Genomic DNA, 22,832 nt, shown 5'->3' with positions numbered 1-22,832 from the left:
GGAGCCGTGCCCGAGGCGGTGAGTGCCGAGATGCAGCGGGACCGTGCGGGAGGGATGGCGGCAGCGCGGGGCTTTGGGGGCCGCCTGAGCCCGGGCTCCCCTCTCGGAGGCGTCGCTTTCTCGGCGTGCCTAAAGTCAGCGCTAAGATTGCTTGAAAAGCAGCAGCCTCGGCGAGGGCACCAGGTAGCTCTACCGCCGCCCAGGCTCAGTCCCCCAGGGAGCTGGAAGTGCCCTATGCCCATGGAGAGGGCACAGCGGGCAGCGTGTGCGCCCATCTACCACCGTGGGGCTTGGGATCCTGAGGGGAAACGAGCGCTCAGTGACTTCGGCTCACTCTGGCTGGGGAAGCGATGCAGCCACAGGGGGATGAAATGATTTAACGCGCTCTCCCCCGTTGCCCCTTTGTGTCTCTGTGCAGAGCCCGAGCTGCCGCGCTGATGTTTCGCAGTTGAGGTAATGGCAGAAGCCGGTCTGTGGGGCACGGCCGGAGGTCCGGAGCACCACGGTCTGCCGTGATCTGCGCCGCGATGGGGAACAGCGGCTCGGCCGTGAAGGTCTGCACGGATCACCAAGGCGGCATCAACTGGCTGAGCCTGAGCCCCGACGGGCAGCGGCTGCTCACGGGCAGCGAGGACGGCACGGCGCGGCTCTGGAGCACCGCCGACAGCCAGTGCCACGGCCACTTCCAAGGTACGGCAGCAGCTTTTCGCCTGGGCTGTGCGTCTGAGGATGGCACAGGCCACACAGCGTGTTCTGGTCTCGTTCAGTCCCTGCCGGACAGCCAAAATCATGCTGGTTTTGTTTTGGTGTTTATTACAGCAGCGCTAAGCAGGAGCTGTTTCAACCCAGAAGAGGTTACCAGCGCTACTGAATGCACGGATCCTTTTATCTCAGGGTGTGCGAAGTTTAACTTATGTCACTTTCTGCAAGCCTGTTTTACACTATGAAAAAAATACTGACTTTTTGTTATGATCTTTTTTTTTTTTTGGTCCTTTTAACTATCTCATTTCCAGGTGGTCTTTATTTAGAACCTCTTGACCCAGAAGTCTGGAAGGGAGCCTTGCTAAATAGGTTACTTCTGTTTTCCCTCTTCATCTGATGCATAGAAATGTTACTTGCTGGGCTGTTTCAATTTAAATTCAGTTTGCATTTAAAAAAAATTTATTATCCTTAGATTGGCATGTCAGTAATTGAAAAGAAAAAAAAAACTAGAGACAGTGGACATGCAAAAGTCTAGATGTGGGCTAAAGATGTTTGTATTCCCACTGATGTTAAAGAAGCTGTTAAATTTGGAATTTCTAATGTTTTTTCTTCCAAAGAAGAAATCGCATTACTGTGATTTCCTTGTTGTTTGTTTGCTTGCTTGCTTGTTTTTCACTATGGAGTATTGTCTTTCTTCCCCACATCCTGCCATGGTTCTAGCTTCTGGAAAACTTGCTGCATTTGCTTTAGGCTTAGAAATCCATTTAAACTAGAAAGAAAAAATGTATTGGATAGCATCCATTATTATGGAATCTGCCAGTGTTTGGGGTAAACTCTGAAGAAGGTTGGGCTGGGTGGTTTGTGAACTGCCAATCAAATCAGATAATTGTATGTATTTTATAATTATGCATGCACACAGTTGTCGTGTCAATTTTAATTTTACAAGCTATAATTACTGATAAACCTGTATCTCTAATGCAGTTTCAAGCTCCACCACAGCACAACTAGCAGACTTGTGTGGTGGCTGCTTTTGGCCAGACCAGCACCAGACCTTGTCTGCCACATGGGGTTTTGGCACCCTCTGTGTGGATCAGTTATTACTGATGGTTAAAATCTGCCTGGCAGACTTTGATGCAGTAACCAAGATGCTGTTTTGATCTCAGAGCTAGATTACATGATGCTGTGAGAAAAATCCCTGTGATTGAAACCTGATCCATTCAAGCTGCTTTGCAAAAAGTTTCACAAATATGGGAGAATGAGTGTAGTTTTGCTTGTAGACTTGGTGATCTGTTTAATTTTTGGCATCTGATGAAGTTGTTTTAGAGGAAACAAGCCATATGTTTGTAACATGGATTCTGGTTTGCTTTTGAACTACAACAAGGCTTTTAAACTTCAGGAATTGTACTGAAATCTGTTTTTTGCAGTCAGTGAAACAGTATTTTACCGGGCAGTCTGCTTTCCCTCACTTTTTTTACCATCTCTTCATTTTACAACATTCTGTTTTTCTAATACCTTTGTCCATCTGTCTCTCTTTAATCACAACTGTCCTTCTTTCATTTATTTATTTTCTTTTTTTCCTCAAAGAATAGTATTTAAGTCACGGTAGGGCCCACCAACTTTAGCCATAACTGTCACTCTTGTAATAGTGACTTAAGTGGAAACAGTTCTGCTCCTAAAAGCTTACAGTCTAAATGTTAAAGCAGAAGAGAGCAAGGTAATAGTAGTCCAATGACTAGATAGGTGACAGCAATTTCACACAAGAGATCTTGGATGAAGGTAGGACTTGTATCCTAAGCTGATTTTTACATGTGGTGCCTTTAATATTACAATAGAAAAATGACACATCTTGCTAAGCAGCAGCAAAAACTTGAGGTGGTAATATTGATTCCTCTTTTTTGGTATTGCCCTGTCAGTGTGACATTTTTAAAACAGTGGTTGTGTCTGTTTTTATTGTAACTGTAGAATCTCTATGTACTCTACATATTGTGTAAACAATTGTGCTCTAATCCTCCCTCCCTTCCTCCTTCCCTCCCTTTCTTTTCCTTAAAGGTATACTTTTATTTAGAAAATTGTGGGGTTTGGTCATGTGGGGGAAAGTATTGGCTGGCTATTTACCTGGTATGTCTTTTTGTTTGCTTTTCATTCTGCCTGGACAATGAAATCAAACTTGCTGGTAAGTCTCAGGTCATTTTTTTGGAGTTTCATGCTTTGATTTATGACTGTGTCCTGACAATCAATGGGCTGGGTTGAAATGCTGCCTTTTTCTCCCTGCTTTCAGAAGAAGGAAGCCAAAGCATTTTTTAATTAAAAAATAAGCTGGTTTTTTTACTGCTTTCAAACTGCATTAGTCTGAGTTTTATTATATTGATATTAGTCTATCTCATTACATTTTTGTAAAACTGTTTGAATTACCTGCTTGGTGGAACTGTACCGTTTTACTCTTTCACTTAATCCTGATATCACTGAATTTTCCTGCTGTGACTTGAAATGGTTGTGTTTTACACAAATCTTTAAACATGAAAAGCACAGCGGTGCATTTAAAACTGGAGTTTTGCTACATTTGTTTGCATTTTTCTTTTGGCTAAAGAGAAGAGCTGGACTGATGTGTCCTTTCTGCACACACAGTGACTGATTCCCTTTGTTATTCCTAGGACATGAAAGCTACATCACCTTCTGCCACTTGGAGAACGAGGCTGCCTTCACGTGCAGTGCTGACCACACCATTCGCAAGTGGGACGTGGTGACCGGGCAGTGCTTGGCCATTTACCGAGGCCACACTTCAATTGTCAACAGGTGGGCTTCTCCCCTCGTGCCCCTGCCATCTGCCATCACACACTTCATCATTTCCCTGCAGCTCCCCATTGCTGCACTCATAAAAGGGGCTGTGTAAACCTCTGAGTTCGTGTTCTGTGCTGCAATGATTAGTTTTTCTAGCAACACTGCTGACACAGATAGGAGAGAAATGAAAGGCACACAGCAGGCGAATGGAATCCAGGGCTAGGAATGAAATTCCAGAAGAAATGATCCAATTGATAACAGATGCTGCTGATAAATAGGTTTAAAAACATCCTGTCGAGCTTTTGTGTCAGCAAGAGGGATAAAGTCAGGGATTTTTCTGTAATTATCGTTCCTCTTTGGTCAAATGAAGTTTAATAATAAACTTACTGTGTGTGGCTGATTGGCCTTTCCATTTAAAGTGCCTATTAATAGTTGGACTGGATTTAATTAATGGCAAATAGAGCAGTCAAAGATTGGTATTTTTTTAACATTTCTTTTCTGGTGGGCGTGTGGGCTTTTTAGTTCCTTTCTAAACTCAAAACACATATGATGTGTAGTGAGATTCTGTAAATAGTTAGGAAGGCTGGTTCTGTGTTTTGGCACAGGCCTGATTTTTGCTTGAATCAGCAAATGGGAAATGTGTTCCCCATTCATATGACTTTGTTGCCTGTTTGAAAGGTTCCAGAGGACCAAGCTCAGCTGACAAAGAAGGCAGGTTATGGATGTTTCCTATCTCTGGTTTGGAAATATGAACTGTAGATTTTTTTTCTGGTTTTGTATGTTGGTGCAGCTACTACTCATTATTTTGAAGGCCCAAGAAGTCGAATTCCTGAGGTGTAATCTTTGGTTTGCTCTTCAATTATGTAATAAAAGGGGTGCTCGTGCTTTACCTTTTTTGACATCCTGAGCTAAGTGAAATTAAGTGTATTTTTTTTTCTTGCACTCTCCTTATTTGATGATGGAAAGATGGTGATTTTGCACACTGTCGGTTACAGTTCAGATTCCTGGAATCTTGTTTTGTTGCTTTGTTGTTGTTTTGATCCCAAGCTACTGTCACAGGTCTGCTTTTAAATAATCTTTAATAAAGAAATATTAATGAATAATTATCAAGAAGTGGCTAATTAAAAGAAAATCCAACAAATACAAACCAAACAACAAAACAAACTTCTAGGTATTATATATAACTTATGAAAGTTCATATTCCTTGCTGGAAGGAATTTTAGCAAAACAAAATGCACAAAGGTACAATGCTATGTTGTAAAAATACCTGCATTGATGTGCTTGAATGAGGGATCTCAATTTTAAAAGTAGAAACAGGGAAGTGTGTGATTTTTAAAAATGCCAAAGATGTTATGTACATGCTGCTGTGGGAATTGTGTTAGGTGCTTTGGCAGCATTGATTTCTTGACTTTCCCAGTCAGGCAAGGTAACTCATACTTTGGGATACTTGGCACTGAAATTGTGACAAAAGATGGTTATGTAAAAAGAACAATACTGTTCATGTGCACAACCTTTATTTTTTGCAGAATCCTGGTTGCTAAAGACTATCTCTTCAGTGGCTCCTATGACAGGACAGCCCGCTGCTGGAGCGTGGACAAGGAGAAACAAATCCAGGAATTCCGGGGCCACCGGAACTGTGTGCTGACCCTAGCTCACTATTCCTCCAGGGATGTGCTGGAAGAAGAGGAGGAGGAAGAGGAGGAGGAGGAGAAAGTGAGCAGGGACCTGCTGGTGACAGGGAGCACGGACTGCACTGTGAAGGTCTGGTGGGTGTCCAGCGGGCGCTGCTACCAGACCCTGCTGGGACACACTGGGGCCGTCTTATGCCTTATACTTGATGCACCAAACAGGGAGCTGTTCTCTGGCAGCACGGATTACACCATCAGGACCTGGAATATTGTCACTGGAGAGCAGCTGAAAGTCTTCAAAGAGCACCAAGGATCAGTAATTTGCCTAGAGGTAAGGGCAGAGGCTTCCTCGAGGGCCTTTGGGTGTCTATGTCTTAACTCATGTGGGTCTCAGTTGTCTTTTCATTCGTAAAGGAGCTCTTCTGAGACTGGTTATAAATGGTGAGTTTAAATATTTATGTAATAACAAAATAATAGTGCTTTCTGACAAGACAAACCCTCTTTCTGTAAAACACTTAGTGTTCTCTTAGCTTCTGGTCTAAGTTCTAGCTCAATATCTATTTAAATTCTGGTTGCCCTGGTCTAAGTTCTAGCTCAATATCTATTTAATTCCCCCAGGTCATGGAACTCATGGGTAGGTGTGCTGAGAGCACTGTTCATCTGAGTGGGATTGTGTACTTAGGCTCATAAGACTTTGAAGAAAATAACCTGAGCAAGTAACACAGGGTCAGGTAATTTAAAAAGGGGAGGGGAAAAACACTCAGTAAACTAGGTAACTTCAAAAAACCCAACCCAAAGCTGTGGGCAAAAGGTAATAGGAAAGCATAAAGCTGAAACAAATCCTACATTAAAGACCACACAGACAAAGATGTGAGAAGAAAAAGGGAGAAACAGATGGCCAAGACAAGAAAATGGGCAAGAAAAACGGAAAAGAGAAGCATAGCATGGGGGAGAGAAATCAGGAAATTATGGAGGAGAGAAAGAAAAAATGTAATGTGATCTGAAAAACTATACTCCATTTTTCTATTTGCAGTATTTTTCTATTGAATGCTGCCACCTTTGTTAACATTGCAGGGGAGAGGAGGAGGTCAGGCCGATGAAGCAAGAGGGGAATGATAGTTATCCACGAGCTCATTATCCACCAGAAATGCTAATAGTGCACTTAAAGAGAGTACATGATGGCCTGTCACTCAGTTTCAGGTCAGCATAAATGTTTATACATGGATGTGTCTGGCTGAAGTTAATGACAGTAGCTTTTCTCCCTGCTCTCCCTGTTTGTGTTTGTTGTCCACAAGTGTTTTTCCCTTACACAGGCTACAGGATGTATCTTTGATAGCTGTTTAATAAAAGTTGCCTTTGTTTCTAAATAAGGTAGTCACAGCTGATTCTAGAAGATGAAAAACCTGGGAATACTGAAGGAATTCTGTTTTCCTTCACTTTTAGAAAATAATAGGAAAAAACCCCATGCAATATCATATTGCCCTGGAGTAATGTTTGTCTTGCTTGGGTAAATTCTCAGTGTTAAATCTTGCTTTTTTGATATTGTGGTAATGTACTCTGAGGATGCTGAAGTAAATCTGCTGCTTTCCTTAGTGTCACGCTATGTTTTGTTTAATTGTAACCCTTCTCCAAGGCGCAGATTGGCAACAGCAGAGCTTGCCTTAATTTAATTGGGTTCTTGCTAAAATTGTTACACAAAGCTGGCTTGACCCTCTCCCAGAAGCCTAGGAAATTCAATTATGCCCTTTGAATGCTCAGGAATGAGCAATGCCTGTGAGCACAGAGTTAAGCAATGGCTTTAAACAAACATAACTTCTTGTAGGGGAGAAGAAAAGCAAAACCAATACATCTTTTTGGAAAACCTGAACAATTCAGAGTACACAAGACTGCTGCTGCTGCCAAGACTGTGTTGGCAGCAGTCCTGGCCAAATCTTCTGGAGTGACTGGTAGCCCCTCTCTTCTCTCATCACCAGTTAATGTTTGGGGCTGGGAGGGTCCAGCTGAGGTACAAACAGCCCCTACAGAGAGCATTTAGTGTCCAGGCCTCTCCAACTTATCCCAGCTTAAGCAGTCCCTGCTGCTGAATAGCTTTAGGCTGTCCATCTTTCCTAATTCCTCCCTCTGCCTTTCTGGGTTCAACACTATTCCTTCTGTTCCACTTGGCTGTCACTCAGCACAGCCCACATGGTATTTTCATTCTTTTAGAAAGGGGTCAGTCACCAGAATCTGTACAAAGATGTTTCAACAGACAGGAAACTTCCTGAATAGAGGTGTGTTTTTTATTATTATTTTTGTTTTGTTCTCAGAAAGCTTTTGGGGCCGTTCTTGCCTCAGGCTTCCTAGTGACAGTGTTGGAATCTGTGGCAATGAGCTGGGATGGTAATTTTCAAACCCTGGGTCAGGAAGGACTGGGAGGTAGTTGTGAGTTGCCCACAGTAGCCAGAAGTTTTAATTGTTGACAGTAATTCATTTTCTTCAGTGCAGCAGTGAGCTGCTAATTACATCAGATTTTCACTTTGCTGTCCTGGAGGAGCTGAGTCGGTGCCAGCAACTGAAGGCAGTTACCTGTTCTCTGGGTGGTACAATGCTTGTCTGGGGAGAAAAAAAGGGAAAGAAAAATAAAGACTTCTTTTCGTTTTATTTATTAAAATAAAGATCCCTAAGGGAGGATGACCTTTCAAAAAGTTTGAGAAATGCTTAGTGTGATTTCTCATCCTGGACACAGATCAGGAAAAATTTGGATATTGAGACCATATTTTCCCCAACTTTAAAAAGCTGTTATTGATGGGAATGCCCCAGGATGTTCTGAACTGCTGCAAATTAGGTCTGGCCTGTTCCAGTCATCTCCCATTGCTTTACAGTAAACACCAATAGTGTTGCTGTAGCAGTGAATGGAAATTCCTGGAGCTTCTTGAGGGAGTTTTCTGGGTAGATAGCCATAAAGCACACCCATGTTTTCCACCCTGCTTCCTGCAGTGGTGGTGTGTGGAAAGCAGAGGGGTGATGCCACAGACAGATTCAGATTTTGAACGTTTCCATGTTGCTCTAAGATCCTTAAAAGTGTTGTTCCAGGTAGTGTAAGTAGAGGAGCCTGGAAACAACTCTCATCTAGCAAGGCAGAACAGAAAGTGTTGGTGGATTTTGGGCTTTCCCTTGTGCCCTGTCCTTGGTGGCTCTGAGGAGGGATGAGGTTGGGCTGCCCTGTTCCCCAGGCTTGTCCTGCTGTCTGGGGCTCAGGCTGGTGAAGGTGACCAGCTGAACCCCCCTCGTGTGCTCTGCTGCCAGAGGGGTTCTGCAGCTTGTCATAATGCCACTTTTCTCCTCCTTCCACCATTTAAATTGGGCTGAGAGAGGTTTTGCTGGGAAACTTTCTATCTGCTGTGGGAATTGTGTTAGGTGCTTTGGCAGCATTGATTCCTTGACTTTCCCAGTCAGGCAAGGTAACTCACAGCGGAGCAGCCAGAACTCTTCACTCTCCTCCTCCTGCAGTGTGTTGATGGCTTGGCAGACAAAGTACAGCAGCTGTTTTGGGAGCTCCCTCTTCATATAAGAGCCAATAATGAGATTTTATAGGAAGTGATGGGAAAAAGCAGGGGTGGGCTGAGTGTAACCACATAGCTCACGCTCATTCTTCCACTTAAAGTTTCAGGCCTGGCTAGAGACCAGTATTTGCAATTAATAATCAAATATGCGTTTTCATTAATGTGTCTGCCTGCAATAGGCTGAATAACCCTGATTTAAATATTTACTTGCGTGTGTTTTTCTAAATGTCTCTCCTAAGCAGCTTTGCAAACTGTTTACAAGGATTGCTTTGTCCTTTGGTGATTGTTCTGCCTCTGAGTATTTATCAAAATTGTGCTGCCAAAAGCTGGCAGAGAGAAATGACCCAGCTTGGAATTTAGCTTGGATCCTACTGCAAACATTCTTGCAAGAAAACTCCCTTTTGAAGAACATGAACATGAGTGGGCAAGGACTTGCTTCTGGTTTTCCTGCAAAAGTTCCTTTGTTTGGACCATTCTCTTCAGTTGCCTTTTAAAGCTGACTAGAAGAAAAGAATGCTTTGAACAAAGCCACGGCCTGAACTCTGTTTATATGCTGAACTGTTGTGATCACAGGGACAGAAATGTTTTCTTGCCTCACCAGTTAAATTAACATATTTTTTGCAGTTTGTGTTTGTATTTGTTGCATCAGGGGATGAAGAGGTGAATGAGTGGAATGTGAAAGTGTACAACACCTGTAAGAACAAAACACAGAGCCATCACTTTGCACTGCAGTAAAAAAGTTGAAAAACATTCTCTTAGCCAGCCCAGAGAGCTCATTCTAGATGGATTCTTAGGAAAAAAAACCCCAACAATTTCTTGCCCTTAGGGAGTTTGTTAGCTCGTTTAAATGGATGTGGTTTGAATGGGATCCTGAAAGTCTTAACTCAGCCCAAGGCTTACATAGTTGTATCTTGACATTGGTCCAGCTTGGTGATTCTTGACTTAGAAGTGGCTGTGAACAGAAGACCCAAATTCCAGATTGTAGGAACACTGACCCACAAGAAGAATAAGCTGGTGATGGAGTATGTGGCTGCTCATGTGAGCTCATCCTGAAGTTGATGAGGGCCAGTCTAAGTGCACTGACCCTCAGCGAAAGGATGTGTCCAAATCTCTTTGGAGAATCAATTGCCTCTCCTTGGCTCTCCAAAACTTGTTTCTCATAGCAAAGGTTAATTGGGAGGGCAAAGTCCATTCCTATAAAGTTGAAATATCTGCTAAACAGCTCTTTTACAGATATTTTTGGCATTTTTACAGGTAAAAGTTGGCTTAAGCTGCTGCATTTATGCAGTTCAGCCAAGCTTGTGAAGCAATAGGGTTGTGATTGTCTTGAAAGACCAACCCTGGACGTGGTAATTTGTTCTTTATTAAAATTCTGGTGTGTTTGTGGGCTACAACCAAGGTTTTTTCTTATTAATGAAACCTGTAACTACTAAAGTGTTTACAACTAGTCTTCTGCTACTGCTATTACTCTGCAACTCACAAGCAGTCTGACTGAACTTCTTCAAAGAATAGTTACATCTCCAGTACTTTGGGTCGAGGATTAAGACAAATTTTCTCCATTCACATGTCAGTGTTCCGTCTGGTTCAAAGCAAAATTTCTCATGAGAAAAAGTAACAATCCAGAATTGCAAATATGAATGCAATGGGTTTTTTTCTGCTGTCTGGCTGAGGCTTTAGAACTGGGCATCAAACTGTTGTCACGTTTTTAATGTTTTTGAAGCTACATGGGTTTGAAATGTCCACTCAGCCCATTGGTATCTGAGCTGCAAATCTGTTCTATGCTGTCCACTCTCCTGCAGGTGTCCTTGCCTGGCCCTGGTGTTCTGTGGTCAGGAGCTTTGTTGGGCAGTTGGCCAAAGTGAACCAAGTGCTCAAAAGCCAGCCAAGGAAAATACAGCTTTAGAAATGTCACCTCTTCTCTGGGCAGACACAGACTGGAATACGTAACTGTGTCTGCTAAACATTTGAAACCACAGAGTGTGGGGCCAGCTTGTGAGGTGCTTTTGCTAGGGGAACAGTAAGTGATGATAATTATTATTTTCAATACAGAGTAAATGCAGATATCTGAAGTGTTGCAGCTTGGGCTGGAGTTGTAAGCTAGACCTATCTTTAGTCAAGTGAAGGAATGATCTCACCTGAATTATTCTGGCCACAGCTGAGAAGGTTGTATTTGTTGGGAAAGAGAAATAACAAGTTTTAACGCATGATCTGTTTCAGATGTGCCTCAGGATGAGAGGAATTGTGCCCTAGATCACAGTGACTGTAAGGGGGCTATCCTTAGCTGTGGAGCTGTGAACCAATTTAGATGAGATTATGCCTGTCACATCACTAAAGACAGATCTGATTTGCAACTTCAGCCTGAGCTGAGAGCTCTTGAAGGCTTTCTTCACTAACAGCCATTTCATGCTGTTTTATAAAAATGCCATGGCAATGAGGGGCTGTGTGACCCTGCCCTGGGTTTTGCTGTTGGCTCTGCTGCAGGCTCAGTCTGTGGCATCTGATGGATTGTTTAACCTGTTGAGGCTTCCTTTCCCATGCAAGACTGAAAATCCTGTGCTACTGTACTACCTGCTTAAATTGGTGGAAGGAAGGAAGGAAGGTAGGTAGGTGGGTGGGTGCATGGAAGTGTTTCATGGGGCAGCACAGAGGCTTTGAATTTAATTGAGATGGTTCATGTGCTGACCACCTCACCAGATCTCAGATATGAGAAAGCCAACCCTATCCAGGGCTGCACCCAAACCAGTACAGGCAGCATGTCAAGGGAGGTGATTCTTCTCTGTTCTTCTCTTGAGACTCCACCTGCAGTGCTGCATCCAGCTCTAGAGTCTTCAGTACAGGAAAGACATGGATTTGTTGGAGCATGTCCAGAGGAGGCTGTGAAGATGATGAAGAGGGATGGAGCACCTCTGCTATGGAGACAAGCGCAGAGAGTTGGGGTTATTCAGCCTGGAGAAAAGAAGGATCCAGGGAGACCTTATACCCCTTTCTAGTGCCTAAAAGGGTACAAGAGAGCTGGGAGGGACTTTGGACAAGGCTGTGGAGTGATGGGACAAGGGGAAATGGCTTTAAACTAAAGGAGGGTAGATTTAAATCAGGAAGAAATTCTTTCCTGTGGGGGTGCTGAGGCCCTGTCACAGGTTGCCCAGAGAACCTTTGACTGTCCCATCCCTGGAAGTGTTCAAGGCCAGGTTGGAAGGGGTTTGGAGCAACCTAGGATACTGGAAGGTGTCCCTGCCCATGGCAGGGGGTTTGAACAAAATGATCTTTAAGGTCCCTTCCAACCTGAACCATTCTATGATTCTAAGGCTCTTAAAATCCTGATGCTATAAATTACCTGAGTAAACCTACATAACTTCAAACATTTTTGTACCTAACAAGTTAGCAAAACTAGGTAAGCTGCAGCTCTCCTGTTCATTGATACTCCCACTTAAATGTAGAAATGAACTGGTATAACCTAATGTACCATTAATGCAGAATGGCATTTACCTGTGGGAGGATATAATTTAGTGTTTTTCCTTGCTCAGTGGGTGGGTTGATGCTGCTAGCAAGATGTCTAAAAAAGAATTGCAACAACTTGGCCACAAACCACGCAGCAGGATCCCAACTCGAAGCATCCTCTTCCATTTAGCAGGTGCACATGACAATTCTCTTCCTGCCTGTTCAGGGAGAGACTGAAATTTAAAAGTCCTTCTTCAGGCTAACTTGTGGTTCATGGTTTTGTTAGTGCTGCTGGCCATTTGTTCACTCTCCTTATGGAGATGCAGCATTAATGCTGTTACTAAAACAGCTTAAAAGTAATAGGAAGTGACATTTCAAAGTACTGCTGGCTTTTTACAGTGGTTTGTGCTTTACAAGCTCCTGGCATTCAGCTGTGAAATCTCTCCCATGGGCCAGGTTCTGCTGGGAGGAAGTGTGGCATGTCCTGCTCTGGCTGAGCTGGTGGCAGCTGTGGCAAGGGAGCCTCTTGGTCTGCCTGCTCCCATTTCTTGTGTGGGTTATCATAGTCCCATCACTGTAGTGCTTCATATCTTAAAATACCTTTTGCTTCACGTTGTAACACAGCTGAGTGCTGTTTTGTACAAAGCTCACTTCTGTTGCCTTTTGGGAATGGGGTCATCCCTTTTTGGATTGGGAGTGGAGATGGAAGAGCATGAACATTCCAACCTTACAGATAGTGTGCAAAGAGTGGGGACCAAATCTAAGGTGGCAGGAAAACCAACCCTTAAAAGTGCTCTAGAAGCAAGACCACAAGTTGATTTGTCATTTGCTGGTTTCCTGGAGATACTGGAGAAGCATCAGGGGTTTGTGCACTGCTGGTCATTCAAACCATCTGATATGTGTATCTGGAGGACAAATACAAGGTACCATTCATTACTCCTTGGAGAAATTCCACTTCTTGGTGGGGGGTCAGGGTTCTCCCTCCTGTCTCTCCATCCCTCTGATACAGAGGCTGCTGCAAGTCCATAAAACTTCCCTTGAGCCACAGCTGGGTGTTGGAGTGACTGGGCAGGAGTTGGGCTCTACATAACAATGGCTGTGGAAACCTTCAGTTTGATGTCTTTACACAGAGAATGCCAGATTTTTCTATGCACTATGGATTTTTTTCTTGCTGAGCTTCCAAGCTTTGTGTAGCTTGTTTACTGTGAACTGGTTGGTTTTTAGTCTTGCACAGGTCAGTTATTTTCTCTCTGTTTCTGTTCCCCAGCTGCAGTCCTTCCTTTCGTCATTCTCTGTCCTGTCTATGTGGAACAAACCCCATCCTCCCTACCAGTGAGTCCTCACAATGTGCAGGATGCCTGGTGCAATGAGGGGTAGCACACAGCAGAAGACAATCTGCTTGAAGATGTTTAAAAATCTGTGTCAGGATAGTTACTTATTTAATCATTCAATAACAGTCTAAAAAGGATAGTGGAAATGCAGATACAGAGCAGTTTCAAGGAAGAGTTAGTGTTTCTGAATACTGACCTTGTGCAGAGTGATCATACTAAACATAAACCCTGGTTTATGATGTGTAGGATTTTTATTTAATTTACCTTTAAAAAAATTTTTGTTACTCAGAATTGTTCTGAATTTTTTTTTTGTAATTAAAAAGTAACAATTGGGTAAGAGTTCTTGTCAAATATGCTTTGCAGAAACAACACTACTGGGGTGTTTTTGAGGCTTTAGTAATATAACTGATTATGGATGTAGGGTTAGCATTGTTAAGCTCCCTGGAATCCTGCCTGCTGGCACAAGCAGATGGGCTAAGCTTTTGTGTTCTGAAAGCTGGGGGCTGTTTTTAAGACCCAGAAGTCAATGAGAGATGCGACTATGAAGAACTCAAGGCTGGTTTACTCACCACTCCTCTGTTTCAAGGTGCAGCTTGTTCCTCTCTGAGTTGGAAAATGTGACTTGGGATGGGTCCCTTCAGTGCAGCTCTCTCACAGAGGTGCCTGGGAGGCCTTTGCTGATGTGTTTTTCTCTCCCCTCAGCTGGTGAATCGTCACCTGTACTCGGGGAGTGCGGACAGGACGGTGAAGTGCTGGTTTGTGGACACTGGGGAGCGGATCCAGACCTACAAGGCTCACAAGCACAGCGTTAGCACTTTGAAATACCATGCTGGCATCTGTAAGTTGCCTTTCCTCTGTTCTCCAGCCCTCTCCAGTCTCCTTTTCAATGTTTGTGTTTGATTGAAGGTTTTTAATGGAGAAAAATTTTGAACACTTGTAAAGTTTTCAGTTTTTTTCGACTCCAGCATGTTTCTGTTCAGTACCAAACTTCTGCACCACTCCATGTGGGAAGCTTAGGTCTTCCCTCCATTTTCCACCTCCCTCTTCTCGCAAATGAAGAGGCAGTTTTTGTTTCTGTTACCAAGGGATGTGGCTTAAATCCTGAGCTGTCTGGTTGGTTGTGTCACTGTGATTTAACCTCAACTAGTCTGGTGTCTGTCACCTGCTTCTGCTGGGTGCTGGGGACAGCAAGTGCTGCTGCTGGACACACAGCCCTGTGCCTCTCTCTGCTGCCTTGTAGGCTCTGTGTAGCACCCTGTCCTGAACCAGAATCACACCTCAGATGCTCACTGCTCCTTTCTAACTGTTAGGCTTCCTGTTGAGACTCTGACCATCTCAGACTCATTTTCCCCAAGTTCTTTACCTGTTATCTGTTATCATTCATGGATTTGTTCCCCAAATCACATTCCTCTAGTAGCCAAGCCTTACTAATGCTCAGGACTCAGCTCTCCTGCCTTCAGTCCTCCTGTTTACAGTGGTTTCTGTCCATCAGTGTCTATTGCTGACATAGCAGTATATGCTGACCATCAAACCTCCCTCTTTAAATCCCTCTCTGTGCTGGCTTTCCTTCTGCATGTCTGGGCTGGGATTGCCAGACATTGGGTTGCCAGCACCTCTGTTTTGATCAGTGAACCTCTCTCTGTCATCCTGGTCTTATTCTGCTTCTGATATTTGACTTGATGTATCTTCACTTGCTTCCCAAAAAAGAACTTCTCTCCTTCTCTCCTCTCCTACCCTGAAGGAGATAAGAGAAGGAGAGCTGTCTTAAGCTAACCTAGACATTCACAGCACTTTCCTGATTTTGAGTTCTTCACTTCGCCTTTGAAGTGAACACATCACACTAAATGAGTGGTTGCTATCTGGGCCTTGATCTCTCTTTTGGCAGCTCCTCAGTGTGATGGTGATAAATAGCTGACAGATGCAAGATGGTGCACGTTAGCAGAGTTGTACCTGCACAGTTTAGTAGCAGTTGTCTGGCACCATGATTGCTTGACTACATTTATAACCCAGTAACTGAACTGATTTCTTAATTTTGTTTGGAAACATAGCATGTAACCAGGCCCAGAGGTAGAATTTTAGTCAGGAAACCTTGTTTTAGTCTTCCTTTCAGCATGAGTCCTACATCGCTGCTTTTCTGCAGTAAAATATTTATTTATAATTTATTTCAGCTCTCCTCACCTCCATGGCAGAATTAGCCCATTCTCCCCTACCTGCAGGTTGTAATTTATGCTGGTTTCAGCTTCCACTGTTGGCTAGAAGGCTGAAATGGAAGGGGAAAGGGTCTGAACCTACACTACACCTTCCAGTTATTACTGCTCCAATATGCAGGCAGGTAGAGCAAGAGAAATGAACCAGAAATTGTAATGTGGGATGATCACTGGTAGACAAAGTACTGATGATTTTGTGTGTGTGTTTTCCCCCTTTAATTATAAAGAAACAAACCAAAGCATTGATTTTGTCAAGATTAGCCAAAGGCCAGTGATCTGTGCTAAGCTGATGTTTGCCTGATCCTGTGCTGAACATGAATGTCTGGGTGGGAGACAGGGATTGTCTCCTTCATTAATGACACCTCCAGAGCTACACTGTTCAGTGTTGGGTACCTGTTGCTGATTCCCTGACTTCTGGGACACTGGCTGGGCCCTCCCAGGGGGGCTCCTCTGTGAGGGGAGACCCTCCTGGAGTGGTCTTGTGTCAGGAAAGAGAGACACATTGGATCTTTTCAGTCTCCAGGTTCTTGTTTATTGTTGATCTTATTGAGAGTTTTGCACGCTGTCCCACACCAGGCTCAGGGCACTGGAAAAGCACCACAAAAATGGCCAACAGCCTCTTGGTACAAGGTCTTTTCAGACTAAACTATCCAATTAAGAACTGAAAACCAGATTATTTCCCTTTTAACCCAATAACTGATCCCAAAGAGCCCACAATGTGGACTTTTCTGCCCAATTACAAAATGCCACCCAAACCCATGAAGAAGGAGGAAGAAGAAGCATGAAGAAGAAACCCAGGATGACTCCCTGTGCCCTCCATCTTGTTCCATCCACAACATACTAAAAATCCCAAAACCTGAATTTCCCTCCTAAGTGATACACCTACACTACTCTGTACAATCTACTTCACACCTTAGTGGATTCTGGTCTATTCTGGAGTTTAGGGAACTTTCTCCATGAATGAGGGTCAGAGTCAGTGCTCCCCTGGGGGTCAGGGCACCCCAGAGCAGACAGGGAAATATTCCCAGTGCCCTGGGTTGCCACAGTTCACTGTTGATCCTACTCTTCATGCAACCTGCAGAGACTTGACCAAACTGTAAAGAAAAGGAAGTTTTAGCTCAAACAAAAGTTTTATTATTTGCTGCCACCTCCATCAGCTCTGCAGCTTTCTCTCTCTTCCCCTTCATTCTACCACCTTGTCCCTGCCATACACGTACACTATTTTTCCACAACACTCTTTTTAATTAAAATGCAGATAATATTGCTGCATTTAGTCAGACCTGCAAAGATCACCCTGATAGTGTGATAGAAGAGTTTACAGAGTTATTTAAGATCCTGTTTTAAATCAAATGCAAAAATATTAAAAGTGTCAAGCAGGGAGTATCAAATTGTTCCACTTCAAGGGTAGAAAAAAAGCTCTGGAAAAATATTAGGAACTTGTTTGAATGCATTATATGCACTTTAATTAATGAAAGAGGAAATTTCTCCCTAAGGATTAATTTATATACTATGATTGCTTGCGTTATTGTTGTGCATTCATCACTTATTTCCACAGTATCTAATAATTTTGTTAGAATTAGAATTATAAAGATATGTTAACTGGATACCAGTGTTGGAACTAGTGTAGCTTAAAATACAATCTGTTCACCTGGGACAGATCAGAACTGCCTCTAAAAAATGTGGAAAAATTATTTAAATTATGTTTGTTATGGTTTATGTCACATTTGCACCAGTACAGGAATATGAAAGAACATCTCAGCCATGAAGTGGTAATTTTCTGTTAGAAGATCTTAATTCTGCTGCCTTCTCTCTGATCAGAGCCCAAAGGCTCATTGCCCCAAAGGGTTTGTGGTCTAAGTAAGAAAACAGAGTAGAAGAAAGAGAGGAAAAATACATGTCTGTTTCCAAAATCACTTTATAGTATACAGGGAGTCCAAAAATATGTGAAAACTAACCATTAAATCATCAGAATGTGTTTCCAGTGGCTTTTCTCAGTCTGCTTGTGTAATTAGTAGCATAGGGAATATTACAGTTGGTTCTCAATCTAATTTATTTAATGATATGTTGATTATTTTTCTCTTAAAGTATGTGCACAGCCGTTTAAAATTTAATGTGGTTTATATTTTTTTCATGTTACAAAAGCTCCAGAGGAACCTTTCAAAACTGTTCTCCCAAGGGTCTATGAAAATTAAGTAAAGAATGAAAATTAATTTTATTTTGTTGTTGTTTATTTCGGAGGTGGTATATATAAGTAAGTATTTAAATGCTAAATCTGGGTTAGATCAGCAGCTCTTCTTTGAAATTCAGAGGTGGAGAGAGACTTCTACATCCAGAGTGACAGTTCAAAGGACATAAAGGATGTCTGTCAAAAGGGAAATTCTGATGGCAACAGCTGAAGTAAACTGGCAGCTGCATAGTGAAAACAGTTCTTAATTGGTTCCTGCTCTCTGCATGTCTGTAACAGAATTAAGTGATTTCCATTCACTGGTTAAAAATCAGTACCTGTTCCCTGCTTTACTTTGTTGCTGCTCATTTACAGAGTGGGACATGCTGCTTTTTCAGGACTCTGCTGGAAATTGAATTATAGTGGCCCATATAAAGTGACATTGATTTTCCACATCCAGATGTTTCTTGGAGGTGCACCCAGGAGGTGCCCAGCTCCCTGCTGTTTCATTTGAATTTAAAAAGCTCGTGGCAGTACATAGTCAGTTCTCTCATCTGTTATTATAGTCCTGAATTTACAACCATGATAATTTTTTCACCCCTCTTTAGAGATTCAGTTCCTCACTTCTTCTAAAAGATAAGGAATCTGTTGGCTTCAGGCACACCAGTTTTGTAAAAATCTTCCCATGCTAGTGGCTTTTACAAAGACATGAAATGCAGGGAGCAGGGAATATATTGCTTTTTGCAGCTCTGAAATATTTATGTCTAGAAGAACTTGAGGAGTTTGGGTTAACTGAAGGGAAGTGTTTATCAAGAGAGTTTGTAGCCTTTAAAGCACATGAATGGGCTCATTTTTGGGCATATTGCTAAGTACAAAATCTAAATATTAACACTGCCTTACAGTTCCTGGATGCAGCAGTCTGGGAATCTGATGTGAAGAACCTGAAGTGTTGAGAAATTGTTCTTTGAACATGTAAGGTGCTCTAAGGAAACCTGATGAATAGCCAAAATTCCTGGTCATGCTTAATTTAGTTACCCCAGCCCTGCCCCTCTTGCAGCAGCAGAAGTAATGGAAACAGTGGAGTACTGAATGGAAAGCTGTAAATAAGTCTGGTAAAACAAATGAAAGGTTGAGTGGAAATCCTTAAAACCAGACTTGAGATAAATTGCCTGCTTAGAATTATTATAGGCAGGGAAATAGCTGTGGAAGAGAAGAGCAGAAATAGATACTTGAAACATGTGCAGAGTGAAATGCTGGTGTGTGTAGGAACTTCAGGTTTAAATCAGTTCAGTCTTTCAAGAAATACAACTCCAGCATGCTGGGGTCAGCAAAATGATCTGGTTTGTCTGAGGAGAGAATCCAAATGATATGTCATACCCCCCTGGGAGCTGGTTTTAGGTACATTTTTGAACTTGTATGAACTGTCCTCATGTGGCTGCTCACATCTGGCTGTGCTGTGTGGTTGTGTGTCAGTGTTCACAGGAAGTGGTGATGCCTGTGCAAGAGCTTTCAATTCCAGGAGTGGAGTACTGCAGAAGATTTTCCGAGGACACAAGTTCATCATCAACTGTATCCAGGTCAGGAAGGGGTTTCTTGGTGGGGTTTCTTCCTTTTGATTGCTCCCTCATTTGTTTTGTGGGAACTGGTGTGGCTGACTGTTCTGTGTGTATTGGATTGGATGTTGTTCTAGCATAATACTTGAATAATCTGTATGTAATTTTAGAAAAGCTTGTAAATAATCATAAGGATAAGTGAAACCACGGAACGAGTCCCCAGGGACAGCCCCATGTCTGGGATTGGGGTTTTTTCAGGTCAGGTTGGATAAGCAGCCATGAGAACTGAGACAGATGAACTGATGCTGTGTGGGGCACAGAATGGACTCCAGCCTCATGAGACCCTTGCCATTACAAGACACTAATGATAAGTGTTTGCAGTGCTTTAAGGGGAAAAGAAGTTCCTGCCTTATGCAGGCAGAATAATCATAGCATTGTCCCCCAAACCACCCGGGGGCATGGCATCCCCAAACAGCTCAGTAGTGATATCTGACCCACATCCTGCCAGGAAAATGGAGGAGTTTTCTGCCACTGGCTTAAAACTGAAAGTTAATGTTGTTTGCAGAATGTCTAGGCTCAAGTGAGAATGGCATTTAATAGTTACAGCAGGAGGAATTAGTAATCCCTGGTGGCCATGCAAAGACCATGGAATCATAGAGGGGTTTGCATTGGAAAGGACCTCATTCCAACCCCCCCTGCCATGGGCAGGGACATTTTTCACTAGACCAGGTTGCTCAAGGCCCCTTCCAACCTGGCCTTGAACACTCCCATGGATGGGGCAGCCCACTCTAAGAATCTGCATCTCCCTGCACTGGGATCTCAGTGTAAGCTGTCTGCAGGATGAAGATTTTCATTAATAATGGGAGACATTGTTGGTAATTCTGGCAGGCTGACAGTCCAAGGAAAAAAGAGAGGAGATAAAATTCCTTTTGGAGTTGATCCCAAGCACACAAAGTTGTAAATACATTTTCTCTTGTATATTCTTCTGAATTAGCAAGTGGCTGGATGATCTTAAACTGCAACCTCCTGGTGCTGGGCAGTTGTTGTGCAGCAAGTGGGCATCTGAATGAGTTTGGGGAGTACCTGATAGAACCACCCTGGGCAGCCCCAAGTGTTGATAAGACCGAAGCTTGGCTTTATGTCCTTCTTTGTAACTGAATTTCCAACTGTACAGGGGCAAAAAAAAACCCCGGGAAGAGAGAAGACTGAGAAGTGGCAACCTTAAGATGATCTTAGGTATAAAAATGAGGGCTGGATGAGAGGTGTGGTGCTTGTGTGGTACTTCATGTAAGCCAGGGAGATGTTCACTGTCACAGGCAACCACAGGGCACCCATGGGGTGGACAGACTGATACAGGAACAGGAAGATCACCGAGACTGATGTCTGGCTTCCAGGCCAGGACAAGGGCAATTTGAAACGTTATCAATAGCAGCAAATGGTCCATAAAGGAAATGAAACCACAGCAGCGAATCCAGGTTAAATTACTGCAGGTTTTGAAGAACAGTGGAGTTTGAAGGAGGAATTGTACCTATAATTTAGTGCAAAGAAAGAAGGGAAGCGAGACAGGAAGCATTCCTGAACCCCTGCTGCCCACTGATGATGATTTTGGTGCCTCCTTAAGTTCCACATCAAAACCAGCAGTCTGAAAACAGTGCAGAAATTCCCAGCTACAGCCTGCTCTGACATGGGGTTTAGTTCTCCATTGCTTTTCTAGAGGGTCTGGGTTATTAATAACTCTTGCTGTTTATGGCTCTGTGAAGTGGCTGAGAAATGAGTCCTGACTTGGTAATGTCTCATCCCACTTCAGCAGCTTTTGTGATAATTTATACTGGCTCTTGCAAGGAGCTCAGGCCTTAAGTGTTGGGATCAAGCTGTGTTTGCTCTGATTTTTGACAGTTTGATTGTGCTGTGACCCTGTTGTTCCAGATCCACAACGAGCTGCTGTACACAGCTTCCCACGACGGCACTCTGCGGGTCTGGGACATCCGGGGCATATGCAAGAGGAACAAGCGGCGCTGGAAGAAGGAGAGGTCTGTGCAGGGCAGGAGCTCCCAGAAGGGGAGTCTGGCTCGTCTCTTCAACAATAAAGTTGGCTGTATGATACAGCAGGAGAATGGGGAACACGAGGCTGTTGAACTGATGTGACTGTCCAGAGCAGGCTTTATGTCAGAGACCAAAGCTGAACCTTTTATTTTCTGCACCACTGTGTCCATGTAAACCAGAACTTGGAAAGAGATGGGAAGTGGCTTCGGCTGAACCTCTGTGTGAGGAGCCAGGATTCTCTGTGACTGCCAGATGGACTCAGGTCAGATCCTGTGGCTGTGATGATTCAGCTGAGCAGCTCTGGGGTCAGCAGGGGAGGCAGCGTGGTTCAGGTGAGGTACCACTGTGTGAGTGCAATTAGGAACTTTTCTTACCACTCTGGCATCAGTTCCCTAGGCACAGAGGTGTTTCACCTCTGGCTGCCCAGTGTCTAATGAGATGTTTTCCCATTCCTGTTGCCCCATGACCCCTGTCCAGTCCAGGGTGGCAGTGAAAGGTGTCCTGCAGTGAAAGGTGGCCTTGAATTCCATCTCTACAGCTGACCTTCAGGTCAGTCATTGGCTGACAAGGCCAATGCAGGAGGGTTTGGCTCTGCAGCAGGACTTTAAAGCAGACTGGACATCTCTGGAAAGCTGGGAGTAGTAGTACAGAAATTAATTTAATTGGTTTTTTTAACAAAACATAAGCCACAGAGCAAGCTAAACCCCAGCCCTTTTGTGCCAAGGTCACCTGTTTGCTGACCTTGTGTTGTCTTTCCTCCTCCCAAAGCTGTGTCTTCCTAGGTTGCCAGTAGCATTGGATAAGTAGTCAAACTCAAGAGTTTTCCCAGTCTTTTTCCAGGTTCATCCTTCTCTGATAACCACTGAGCCATGAATTAACAAGGGTTCTTATATTTTTCTATTTGCAGATATAACTCTTTGTAGAACTAGTACAAAAATATCTAACCACATGTTTTTATTTTTATGGCTTTATTTATTCTGTACTACAGCAAGATAAAAATGCTGTAATCCTTTTTTTTTAAATGGATTAATAAACATGTGGCATCTCCAGACAACTGACTGTCTAGTTTTTATTTTTGTCTGATATATTGGGGGGTGTGGCCTGGCTGCAGAAGCACAGAAGTTAAGAATGGATGGAACGGGGGGAAAAATCCCCACATACACTTTTGGAAACATTTCTTGCCTTTCCCTCAATGCTGGGGTTAGAGTTGGGTGTGTATGAAGCTGTCCTGCCTCCCACCAGGCACCAAAGTGCCAAAGCTCAGTTCCCCTATCAGGGGAAGGGGGACCAGACACAAAAGCACAGACTTAAGGGACAGCAGGGATGACAAAGAGCTACAAGCCCTGACTCAGCACTGCCCTGGTGGCACCAAAGCCTCCTGTTCTGACCCCTTAACACTGTGTCAGTGGGTCAGACCCATCATAGACCCTGCTCTCCTCTCCTTCT

The 22,832-nt window shown here is 43.4% G+C and overlaps 1 protein-coding gene across 2 annotated transcripts; it reads left to right on the top strand.

Annotated features, from left to right (window-relative positions):
- On the top strand, positions 1-22,440 carry WDR86 (WD repeat domain 86). Of its 2 annotated transcripts, XM_031059742.1 has the most exons (8): positions 1-18; positions 419-690; positions 820-895; positions 3,364-3,495; positions 5,007-5,439; positions 14,122-14,257; positions 19,264-19,367; positions 21,270-22,440. In XM_031059742.1, the coding sequence occupies exons 2-8, from the start codon at positions 528-530 to the stop codon at positions 21,486-21,488; spliced, it is 1,263 nt and encodes a 420-aa protein (XP_030915602.1). In that variant the 5' UTR covers positions 1-18; positions 419-527; the 3' UTR covers positions 21,489-22,440. The 2 variants fall into 2 exon arrangements, with proteins under 2 accessions (XP_030915602.1, XP_005424401.1); XM_005424344.2 differs by lacking the exon at positions 820-895 and having other exon boundaries at positions 3,354-3,495.
- The last annotated feature ends 392 nt before the right edge of the window (positions 22,441-22,832 follow it).

The sequence above is a fragment of the Geospiza fortis genome, unplaced genomic scaffold, assembly GCF_000277835.1.
Source record: "Geospiza fortis unplaced genomic scaffold, GeoFor_1.0 scaffold182, whole genome shotgun sequence".
Taxonomy (NCBI): Eukaryota; Metazoa; Chordata; class Aves; order Passeriformes; family Thraupidae; genus Geospiza; species Geospiza fortis.
Note: the sequence above shows the minus strand (reverse complement) of the source record. Positions and strands in the feature narration are given on the sequence as shown.